Here is a 12,761-nt window from a genome sequence, read left to right on the forward strand (position 1 = left end):
CAAATCTCTATAACTCGATATAAATTAATTAAAAATAGAAAAGCCAAGATGATGGGTTGCATAAGTAATAGAACACTTTAGTATGATTCCTGTAAATAGGGCTGCAACAAAAGATTATTTGGATCATCGGTGAATCTGATGGGGTTTTGACCGGATTAATCGATTAATCGGATTAGCGGGGAATTTTTTTTAAATGTGCCAGGGAAACATTTTTTCTCTCCTTCCATCACTTTATTTAACAACAGAACATTATTTGAAAACTTAAAATACTTGAAAATCAGCAAATCATCAAATGTCCCTTGGCTGTTGAAATATAAAATAATAAAGAATAAAACTGTTTATAATAAAGAACAAAAATAATTATTTCAAATGGCATTGCTTTATCAAACTGCTGAGTTGTCATAAAACAACTTTGAAACATATAAATGTTATAAAACATGGTGAAAAAAGAGGTATTTTTGTTGCTGCAAATGAGCAATTAGCATAAGCAGTTAACCATAAAACCTAAATCAAAAACTTTAGCCTGAATCATTATATGTGCAACATTCTCTGTATAACTTGTAAACTATGTGGTCATTTCACAATAACACATGTGACTCATGTCTCTTTCTCTAAAATTGTATTGTAGCATTATTAGTTATTATTACTATTATTATTGTTGCTATTATTAATATATAAATAAAAATAAATTTAAAAATATTAGAATTTGTAATACAGTTGACTCTTTTACGACAACAAACGCTGAGCCATTAATTACTATACAGAAAACAAATGCACAAACATGCTGAAATGCCAGCAGCTTAATGCTAACTTTAACATTGAAAACGCCATAGACATGCTAATGCATTAGCATCAGCATTAGCATAAAATACATCTATCAACTGTTTCAGAAGACCATAACAGGTCAGTTTAACATAAAAAAGGTAAATATTCCTCACAGGCATATGCTCTTTAGGGTTTTAGTGGGGAAAAATTAAGATAAAGCGAAATAAAACAAATGAAACCAATGAAGCAGCAGCACAAAGCACTGCTTCATTGGCTCAAGATTCAAAGCAAAGCTTGGTTGATTATATGGAAGAAACAAAACATTTGTGGTAAAACAAAGTTATTTAGCAACTAATCGATGACTAAATTAGTTGACAACTATTTTAATAATCAATTTTAATCGATTAACTTGATTAGTTGTTTCAGCTCTACCTGTAAATAATTTTTATTGCCAGTTTTTTTTGTTTTTTTTTGTTTGTTTGTTTGTTTGTTTGTTTTTCAGATAAGTCAGGGGATGGATACATGAACATTTTCAAGTCACTGAATATGTCTGGGACTTCATTTACACCACTTATGAAGAAAAACAAACAGTATGGCACTCTATGGTAAATCTGTGTGGAGTAGACAGTTCTCAAAACCTGAGTGACTGCAAGAAGGAGAAGAGTGAGGAAAGCCACCAAGACACCCAGACAACCTAGAATAAGTTACAGGCTTCTCTGGCTGTAATTGTGCATAGTGTATGTTTGACATATGTCACAGATATTTTGCTGATAGCAGGACAGTTTCCATTCCAGTAGCACAGACAGAACAACTTTAAGGATGTTTAACTTTAAACCCCGACCATTTTTAACTGTAAAAGACAAATATGTTTTGCACAATCTGACCTTTGCTATTGCAAGTGTTTCAGATTGTCACCTCTTATTTCATCACTTCCTCCTCCATTCTTCCTGTGTATTTGTTCCTTCCTTTCCCCCCTTTATTCTCTAATCCTGTACTCCTGCCGATCACCCAGGGTACGACAATATAGACCTGGAGCTGAAAACACCCTCAGTCCTCAACTACGAACCCCCAACTCCGCTGCGCTCAGATGACTTCTTTAGCGAGGGCGATGCTAGCGTAGACTTCCCTAGCAAGACCACCTTTGCTAGACCTAGCGACCTCTCACTCACTCACACGACCAGTACCTCTAGCAGTGAACCCCTTACAGTGGCCCACAAACCTCCGATTGTGGAGGTCGAAGACACGGCTTTGATCTCTAATGGCAAAACGAGTCGCCGTGATGTCTCTGTGGAAGAAAAGACTGTGCTGAGCCGAGAGGGCCCCGATAATGAGAGGAGAGGAAAATTAGACTTTGAGAGTCAGGGAGGGAGGCAAGTCATTCCTGCTGCCCCAGACGCTGGTCGTGGAGATGGACAGGAGGATGAAGAAGAGGAGGAGATGACCCAGGAGAGGCTGCAGAGCCTGCTGGAGGACATACAGCAGGAGGGAGGCTTGGACGATGAGGAGATAACTGAGGAGAGGGTGAAAGCCATCCTCCAACAAGTACAACAGGCAGAAAAAGACGTTTGTTCAGTTCCAGGCTGGCGCACTGAGATGTCTGGTGTGACGAATGAGGCAGCAGCCCTCGGCGACGGTTCCAGCACTGACACCAGGTCGGGTTTCTATATTTCTTACAATGCTGTAGTCCACACACGTGTTAGTTAATGTGCTGACCAGCTGTCAGTTATAGTATAAACCTTTATTTTCTAACCACAGTGTTTTCCCTCCTGGGACAGCTGCTGGTCATTTTAATCAGTTTTTTTATTCCCTCAGCCCTGACAGTCTCGCTGATTCTCCGAAGAAGCCTGAGGACCGGACAGACAAACATAACGGAGGCCACACTGACCCAGCCAGAAAAGAGGAGGCCAAGCGGCGCAGATCTCAGGAGGACAGCAGCACGGCGGGACCAAGCAGAGGAAGTGACGAGAAGAGAGGAGAGCGAGGCGACAGTTCCCAGCACAATATCCAGGTGAAAGATAGGACTCTGGCATTTTTAATTTCACATCAGGGGAGATCTGTCTCAATGCATATTGCTTTCTGATTATCGTATTTAATAGTAGTTTGGGATTTAAACAGTATTCAAACATAGTTGAGTGTCTTCCCACTTGGGCTGCAGATCTTGAAATGGTTTGAAAGGGGAACTCCAGGATTTTTTAACACAAACTTTTTAAAAAACAAACAAACAAAAACATGTTTTTGCTTTTTCAAAGTTGCTCCCCACAAAGTAATTATAAGTTGAGGCCGTTATCGACATTAGACTTGTATGGACTTAGTAGATAACGGTGTCGCCAAACAGGAAGAAGGCTAAGTAGGCAGCTGACTGTATGATTATCCATTTTAAAATGTTTCTTTACATTTAGTGGCGGTAAACATGCATCTCTCTCTCTCTCTCTCTCTCTCTCTCTCTCTCTCTCTCTCTCTCTCTCTCTCTCTCTCTCTCTCTCTCTCTATATATATATATATATATATATATATATATTCTGTAGGGATTTTCTGCATGCTACCAGAACATTTTCAGCAGTTCAGTGAGGAGACAAAGCAGTTGACAGTGTTTTTAGCCCACTTGAGCAGCTGGTTAGCCTCTGATGGTCAGCGTTCTTAACCAATACCCGACCGACTAACGTCATTTTTGGACAGAGTGAAAAGATGACCCCAGAAACAACTGAAAATGTTGAAACACCCTTGAGTTCCCCTTTAAAATGTATTTTTACCCAGTTTAGCGCCTTACAACTCACCAGTCCTTTTTTAATTCATTCGCGTTTAAGGGTGTAAAAGTCACAGCCTTAAACTGGACATAAGGATTGTTGCACACAAACATGTGCAGGGATCATTAATTGTGCACTGCTGCCCGGTCGGTGTTGTCAGGACATTGCTGGAGCTGAACAGTCCAGCTCTGAGGAGGAGACCACTGTCACCACGCGGGTGTACCGCCGGCTGGTCATACTGAAGGTTTGTGAGGCCTGCTGTGCTCAGGCAGTGTGTGCCTTGTTTGTTTGCAAAGGAAATCCCTTCACACATTTACAGAATGCTGTTGCTGTGAGCTAAGACACCATCAGCTGTGCTGTTTGTTGTGTTCCTCGTTTGTGGTGCTCGTGACTGTGCTGCTTGTTTGGATTTGAGGTTTTAAAATCACAGACTTCTGTTTCTAAAGCTAATACTGAAGCTGATATGTGAAAAGAGAATGCAAATTGTTTATGAAAATATGTAATAAACACACACCAGAAAGAAGTGACAAAGCAGCAATAAAACCATATTGCCGGTGTCGCAGAACAATAAAACTTGATCTAAATCTAAAAAATGATCCATACAGGTGATCGGTCTGTGAGCAGATGTCTGATTTTGTCTCCTGTCCTTTCCACATTTCCAGACGTGGAACACTCGTAATCATCGATCATTGTCTGGAACTTGTAGCACAAATGTAACATGTGGCATTGCAGATGAAACATCTGGATACATCAGTGTTTACACTTATGTTTTGTAAATATTCCTCTGATCAAGTGTTTTTTCCCACAGTGCTAACCTCATGACCTTATTGCACTGTACCAACTTCATAAAGATGAAAATTTGGAACATGGGTTTTTATTAATTTTAATATAATGAAAGAGAATCTGTAACCCCCCCGGTCACCAGACATAAAATGTGTAAAATCAAGAAAATAAAAAACCAGTCTGAGAAATCATCAAAACGTGTCTGAAATGACTGAAAACGCAGAATAAAATCACATCTGACACAAGACTCCCCTCTTCACATCAAAGTTACGGTTGCACCCTCCAGTGGTGATTATATAAAACTGCAAAAACATTCAAAGTGCAACACCTTGCAGAGAATACTTTGGACAAATAATAATAAACACTTGTAGTTATATTACTGGTTTACTTTCTGGCAATTGTGTCACTCAAAATGCACTTATTTACAGTCCAGAGAATATATGTGTAAATTGCGGGTTCCCATGCCAAATCTGACAAAGTTGTGCGTGTGTGTGTGTGTTTGTGCTTCTTTTACTGTACAAAAATATTGGCAAATTCGGGCTCTGCACCATTGTAATATAAAACTAAAAGGACAGTATACTTTCCTACAGTAAAGTGAAGTTTGTGAGGTTTTTTTGTTCATTTTTTTTTCCTCCATTGTTGCACATCCTGTGGAAGCTCTGGGATTCTCAGTCTTTGTAACAAACTACTGACTCAAAGCATGACCTGCTCACCTCGTGTGTCTGCGTCTGTTATAAGCGTTAACCTGCTGTGTCACTTCGTGTCATTTTCAGTAACAGGTGGGTTTCCTGTTGTTGTTTTATTTTTTCTTTTATCATCTTATTTTATCCAACCAAAGCTCAGAAACGAGCACAAATTTTACAGCTTTATTACAACTTTTGTTCTCCCTAAAAGTCTGACCTCAGAAGGAAAAACTTTTGAACTGCAGTGATGGAAAGAATGTTAAGTCTTTGATGGATTTTTTTTTTAAATGATACGCTCATTTGGAACTGTTGAAGTTCTAAACAGCTCTTTTTGTTTTAGTGTTATCGTATTGCTTTTGTTTAGAAAATGTCATTTACATATCTTTGATATTGATGATGGTTTTGAGTTTTTTGTAATCATTTTTCTTAATTTTAAACACTGGGAGACCCGCCTGCTGCAGACTGAAACCCGATTGGAAGTGGGGGGGGTTTTTCTTGCGTTAGCTTTCATTCTCAAAACGTCTTGCACCCTTTACCTCCAGTTCTCCTTCCCTCAGTAACTCTCCTCACCCCTCCTTCTCTCTCACTCCATCCATCACCTTCACCTCAGGGAGAGGAGGCCCGAAATGCTCCCGCAGAGTCTGTGACAGAGGAGCAGTTTACAGACGAAGACGGAAATCTGGTCACCAGAAAAGTAACCATCGCTCTCCTCCTCCTTCTCCTTCATCTGTCTCATCTTCATCCCGCCCTCTCCTGTCCTTTCTCACTGACACGGCTGTGTAACGCCCCCTGCAGGTGATAAGGAAGGTGGTGCGACGTGTGATCAACTCTGAGGAACAGGGGACAGGTGAAGGTCACACTGTTTCTGGAGGAGTTGGTGTTGGTGATGTAGCAGCATTTGGTGCACTGAGAGCTGCAGGGGGGAGAGGCAAGAAGAGGGGGAAGCGCTTTCGACAGGGTCACAAAGGCTACTTGGTGGGACGTGGCCACAGGGGGAAAACGGAGGTTGGCGTTTGCCTCTGAACTGAGCAACCAAACTTAACCCGATGAGCTTCTGACTGACTTTAACCTGCATGAAGTTGTAAACATGATGCCATTAAATGCTTCATTTTTTTGTCTGTGTATCACCTTTCCATTGAGACCAGACAGTGGATGAGGCATCTGCTCAGTCTGGTGTCTTACGGATTTATTAAGACATAATTTCATATGGATATATTGGTTTTCGATTCCTCACTTTCTTTTCCATTTTCCCTCCAATTGAGTGATACAGAATTTTAGAATTCTTGTTGTGAAACCTGCACCGTCTTCCTGCAGTTTGCAGTGGTTGGCTTTTGCTGTGCGTTATCGCCAAACAGTGTCGTGCTTACTGTTACTGCAGCAACAGTTTCCAAACCCAGATGTTCCTGGAAGGGACATGATGGATTCCACATGTGTGTCTTTGCCACGATCAGTCAGTAAAGCAAAAAAATATTTTCATGAACTGCAAAAGTTCATTCATTCATTCATTTTCTGTACCTACTTTCTCCAATCAATGGTTATTTGGGGGGGTGGGGGATGGAGCCTATCCCAGCAGTCATAGGGTGAGGGGCGGGATACACCCTGGACAGGATGGCAGTTTGCCAGGGCCACATATGGACAAACTCAACATTTAAGTTAACTGATTAAAACAGATAAACTGAAGCTAAATAAATAGACAAATGTTTTTGTCGTGAGTCACAGCTCACGTGGAAACAAATGGTTCCTCTGATGCAAACAAGATATTTGAAAAAATGGAAACTTACACCTAAAGTACAACATGGACAGAACGGTGACGCTTATGAAGAAAAATACTTAAATGTCTGCATTGCTTTTATGCTCGTGAGCAGAATAGATAAACTGTACATTTTAATAGGAACCCTGCAGGTTTAAATAAATGAAAGATCGTGTAAAACATGTAGTTCATGATCATATTGTACAAATACATGAAGTCACTGAATTTTAGGAGAAGATTCAGATAAAAGTGTGGAACCAGGATCCCTCCCCCCATTTGTGTAACATTTCCATCTTTTTTCTTTCTTTCTTTTTTTTTTTTTTTTTTTTTGCTTATTTGATTTTTAGGTTTATTTATTTTGTCAACAATGTAAAAAGGTACAACTGGATAACCAACAAAAATAAAATGCCGATATTAGAGAACATCAAAACTCTAAAGGGCTGCAATAGTCTTTTCTTGGTTGGGGGAGGATAGCGGTGCACTACAAACAGTTTGGGAACTGCTGCCCTCTGCATTACAGAATATTTTGGGTTTTTTGGTTCTTTGGTTAAACAAATCATAAGAGTCCAGGTCAAAATTATTGGCTCCACAATATCCACAATATCAGAATGTCGTCTGACAAATATATAAAATAACACTGATCAATTACACTGATCAGATATTTACACGTTTTGGATCAGTCTAAATTAGTTCCCCAAACAAAATACAAAAAAAAACAAAAAAATCAGACTCGCTTGTCCTAATACTTTTGACCAGGACTGAACTTTGAGAGTGAAAACTGCTTGTTTGATGTGGTTAATGTGGCTGCAAACAAAAGAAACGGTTACAGGAGCATTTTCATTTTATATGTGTAACCTCAGTTTTATTTTGGGTTTTTTTTCCCCAGTATGCCGTGTGTCAGCTCCTGGTGCAGCTGAGTTTCAGTTAATACCCAACACCGATGGTGATGAGGCCGAACACTGTGCTAACTTTCTTCTTTCTTCTCTCGTCCTTTTCAATGAAGTCTGCAGACAGCAGCAGCAGGAAACGGGGGAAGAGTCCGTCCTAACACATGGACACGCAGCTTCACCCGGTAAGCGTCTCCAAGCACCACTTAACCACTAAAATAATACATACGTGCTGCTAACTATTAAGACTTTGGAGTCATTCTTAAACAGTTTGACAAACGCATTTCAGTTGCAGTGTGACATTAATTTAAAATGTGATATTTTCCCAATATATTGAGACCACTAGGAGTCAGTCACAAACCACCAGTTTTCCGCAGACCACTGTTTGAGAAATGTTACCGCAGATCAAACGGAGAATTGAATATTTGTAAACCCATACGTTTTTGGCTCAAACCTTATTACCCATTTTTACTTTCCAGATCCACCAACGTCTCTTCGCGAGCCAACGCCCCACCAGGATGATAAACGACCAGAACCCGTCAGCACACGGGAGCCTCGTCCGCCAGCCGTAAACGTGTCACCTAAAGCGTGTGGTCGTCCGCCAAACAAAGCAACGCGAGCTCCTTTTATTTGAATTCGCATGAGCATGTCACCAAACTCGCAGTTCCCTGAGCAGCACTGAAGCACCACCGGAGGATGTGCATGGATGTGAGCGGGAATACGGTCTTCACGTCTGAAGACTGAAAGGAGACGGTCCAAAGGATGTGAGGGGGCGGGGCCTGGGACGCTCTCTTTAAGTGGTGGATTGTTCCTGCTGTACCTCACAGCGGTGAGCTGCACCATGTGGTTGTTTTTTTGTTTGTTTTTAAAAATGAACATTCAACTATTATTAATTTTACTGTATATAAATGACACTGTATAAAATCTTTAAAAAAATAATAAAAATCAGTAGCTTTGCAGATTGTTTATGCACTGAAGTGAATGATGAGCTTCACATTGAACGGTCGACACTGAGCATTTTCAAGCGTGTGACCTCCTGTATAAATAATAATAATAAAAACAACTTTGAGATGATGGAGAAACTAACAGGGGATTCAAAAAACTGCTTGGTTTTATTTTAATAAAGGACATTCTGCTGCTCGGCTGTCTGTGGAACACGTCTTCAGAGAATTATTTGCTGCATGTGATGAGTTTATTTTAATGCTTTTTTTTCTGAATTCAAAGCACTGTCTGACAGTGGAACAGGTTTAGTGGCACTTCAGGCCAGCCTGACCACCTCTATTATTTTATTTTTTATTTTTATGATGAAACACTCCAAACACGAGCAGTAAAATAACAAAGCTTCATTCTTCCTGCTGCAGTTAATGCCTCAGTAATAATCAGAACACCCGTCACACGGTGCACCATCACATGTACTACATGTATGTTTTTAATCTTTTAGGTCTGCTGTGTGTGGGTTTGTTTTTTAAGAGAAGGAATAAGTTACACTTTAATGGTTTGATGACTTTATTTAATTGGTTTTATTTACATGAGGAACTACATTTTATTAATGGCCAAATCACAGTACTGATCACAAATAGTAAAGGAAAAAAAAAATCTGATTTTTCTGTATCTGTGTAAATTTTTTTCATACCGGACCACCACAACCATAAATCTGGTATCGACATGTATGATCCAACATAACCTACAATGGATGAGCCAAGTACTTATTTAAGCAGAAAATAAATTGTTTAAACTGAAACTGTGTGTCAGACTGCTTTCTCCGGTGTTTTGAGATGATTCTTCATCACTTCCGGTGATCAAATTGGTGTTTATTTTGTATGACATTGCACAACACCTCCATCCACAGTCACTCACAATGCAGCCACTAACAAAGGTTTTTTTTTTGTATTACCTCCATCAACAAAGTTTGAGGAGGTTATGTTATTGCCCGTTTGTTTGTTTGTCGGTTTGTGAACAGCCTGGGGCTCACAAATTTTTCATATATCATTATGAAATTTGTACTGAAGATTCATATACTGATATGCAAGAAATCGTGTAATTTTCATGGTCATAGGTCAAAGGGCAGAGTCAGTAAAAATTTCGGAAAATTGGAAAAATCCCTTTAACATTGAAAGAACTTTCAGAAATTCATAATTCTGTTGAAAAAGATCAAATTTCTTTAATATTTGAGATTGTTATGTAGGATGGTATCCTTTATCGGCTGTCAAAGTTTGATCTGGATCTAATCCAGATTGTGGGTTTTGTGGATATTTAAATGTAATATTGAAAACCCCATTTAATGTATGTTTTACATCACAATCAAACGTGCCCCAACACTCTTATATTTGAAAGTAGGGTGCAGACTGGCACTCACTGTCACCTGACAAAGTTTGATCCAGATCTGGTCCGGATTATGGATTTTGTGGACATTTGAATTTAATATTGAAAAGTCCAGTTGGTGTACATTTTGCATTATATCTCAGTCAAAAGTGCCGCAGTCACTCTCATTTTTCTGTTATGGATTCACCTACACCACCAAAATCGGATGGAGGTTCCAATTTTATACCTATTTTCCAGTTATCAGTCAGAAACTAAGTGCCAAAAAGCAATGACAAATTGTGCTTAGCAGATAACCAATGCCATCCATCCATCCATCCATTTTCTTCCGCTTTATCTGGAGTCGGGTCGCGGGGGCAGCAGCTCAAGCAAAGCCGCCCAGACCTCCCGATCCACACACACACACACCTCCCCTAGCTCCTCCGGGGGAACCCCAAGGCGTTCCCAAGCCAGCCCAGCTGTGAAAATTATCTGAAAAAGAATTCAGAAACTGAAAAAGTTGAAAAAAGTGACCATCACAAAAAAAAAAAAAAAAAAACTTTGATTCAGGTGCATGAACTAAATACTGGCATTTGATCACATCTAATTTAGCTTATGAAAAACCACTTTTAACAGGTTTGACCTTGAAAAAATTTTTCAAGGTCAAACTCGCATAAAATGCTTATATGTATGTACAGATCTGATCACATGGGGGCCGGACAGTGAGGTCTGATCGCACACAGCATGGGGAGTTGCCTGTCAGCTGATCGCAGCACACTGACAGCTGGATGACACCTCAGTGCACACATTACAAACACCGCCAGGACAGGTATATAAAAATAATTACAGCAATACCTACATACACAATTACATAACAAATAACGAAAATGAATGACCACATAACAGCGCTGAATGGACAGGGGAGCATGTCCGCTCACAGCTGTGGCTGTAAAGACCTCTGCTCGTGGACGTCCCAGCTGGAGGACATGTTCTGTGTTTGGAAGGACATGAACTTACAACATTCCTCCGTGAGGTGTGTGTCTCTGCCTGCTGTCCTCATGTGGAAAATACATGAAACATCTTTCGCCTTTGCTCTGGGCTGCAGCGGCCGCACACAGCGCATCTCCTCCATGTCCTTCCCTCAATCCCTCAATTTCAGTCTATCCCTCAATTCTGACTAGTGTCTTAGTTCCTGCCGCTGAACAACATCCCCACACCATGATGCTGCCACCACCATGGTTCACTGTAGGGATGGTGCCTGGTTTCCTCCAAACATGATGCCTGGCTTTCATGCCAAAGAGTCCAATCTTTATCTCATCAGACCACAGAATTTTGTTTCTCATGGTCTGAGTCTCCTTCAGGTGCCTTTTAGCAAACTCCAGGCAGGCTGCCATGTGCCTTTTACTAAGGAATGGCTTTCATCTGACCACTCTACCATAAAGGCCTGAGTGGTGGATTGTTACAGAGATGGTTGTCCTTCTGGAAAGTTCTCCTCTCTCCACAGAGGAATGCTGGAGCTCTGACAGAGTGACCATCAGGTTCTTGGTCACCTCTCTAAGGCCCTTCTCCCCTGATTACTCAGTTTGGACGTGTGGCCAGCTCTAGGAAGAGTCTTGGAGGTCTACAGACAATTCCTTTGACTTCATACTTGGTTTGTGCTCTGACATGCACTGTCAACTGTAGCACCTTATATATAGACAGTTGTGCGCCTTTCCAAATCATGTCCAATCAACTGAATTTACCACATGTGGACTTCAGTTAAGCTGTAGAAACATCTCAGGGGTGATCAGTGGAAACAGGATGCACCTGATCTCAGTTTCATGTACATGTGATTTCATTTTTTTTTAAATTGCTTATAAATTCACACAAAAAAAAACTGCTCACACAACTCATTATGGGGTGTTGTGTGTAGAATCTTGAGGAAAAAAAATTAATTTCATTCATTTTGGAATAAGGCTGTAACATTAAAAAAAAAGTGGAAAAAGTTTAGCACCGTGAATACTTTCCGGATGCACTGTGCTCGAGTATTCTTGTACTACATAGTATAGTATATGTATACACTCACTGGCTACTTTATTAGGTGCACCTGGCTAGTACCTGGTTGGCCTTAATTTTATGGCATAATTTGTGGCATAATTTCAAAAAGGTGATGCCATCATGTCCATATTGACATGATGGCATCACGCAGTCACCCATTCAACCAGTCTGCCCATTCTCCTCTTACATCAATAAGATATCCGCTCACTGGATATCTTCTATTTTTCAAACCATTCTCTGTAAACTCTTAAGGTGGTTGTGTGTGAAAATCCCAGTATTTCAGCAGTTTCTGAAATACTCAGACCAGCCTGTCTGGCACCAACAACCATACCACATTCAAAGTCACTTAAATCCTCTTTCTTCCCCATTCTGATGCTCTGTTTGAACTTCAGTAAATAAGTCATCTTCACCATGTCTAGATGCATTGAGTTGCTGATATGCTGATTAGCCATTTGTGTTGGCAAGCAATTGAAATTCCATCCCTAATAAAGTGGCTGGTGAGTGTATATAATAAAGTGGCCCTCATGTTCCATCTTAATCAACATTATTAAGTTGTTTTTAAACATTATTTTGTAAAGTTTCTTTAAATTAGTGTTGGTGACAATCTGTGGTGTTCCCTCCCATTTTGACATAAAGCACATCATCAAAAATGTTTTTTCTTCTTCCCTGATATTTTTACAATTTTATCAAAGACGCCAATCAATGAGCAATTTCCGAACTTTATTTTTAAAAGAAGCACTTGATTTCTTTGTAGCTGCATTGCGTAGTATGTGGCAACACAAAACAATAATAAACATTATAAACAACATAAATG

At 40.0% G+C, this 12,761-nt stretch overlaps 1 protein-coding gene and 1 long non-coding RNA gene across 10 annotated transcripts in view; both read left to right on the forward strand.

Annotated features, from left to right (window-relative positions):
• Window positions 1-9,353, forward strand: part of LOC117531578 (ankyrin-3-like) — a 233,287-nt gene extending 223,934 nt beyond the window's left edge. For all 9 annotated transcript variants that reach the window (XM_034194697.1, XM_034194699.1, XM_034194698.1 and 6 more), the window contains 4 exons: window positions 1,778-2,417; window positions 2,578-2,773; window positions 7,729-7,797; window positions 8,092-9,353. In XM_034194697.1, coding sequence (XP_034050588.1) covers window positions 1,778-2,417; window positions 2,578-2,773; window positions 7,729-7,773 — 881 coding nt within the window. In that variant the 3' untranslated portion in view covers window positions 7,774-7,797; window positions 8,092-9,353. The remainder of the gene's footprint in view (window positions 1-1,777; window positions 2,418-2,577; window positions 2,774-7,728; window positions 7,798-8,091) is intronic.
• Window positions 3,283-5,722, forward strand: LOC117531580. The gene is made up of 2 exons (XR_004566651.1): window positions 3,283-3,753; window positions 5,586-5,722. It is a non-coding gene; the product is annotated as an uncharacterized LOC117531580 (long non-coding RNA).
• Window positions 9,354-12,761: the final 3,408 nt, after the last annotated feature.

This window comes from Thalassophryne amazonica, chromosome 18, assembly GCF_902500255.1.
Source record: "Thalassophryne amazonica chromosome 18, fThaAma1.1, whole genome shotgun sequence".
NCBI classification, from domain to species: Eukaryota; Metazoa; Chordata; class Actinopteri; order Batrachoidiformes; family Batrachoididae; genus Thalassophryne; species Thalassophryne amazonica.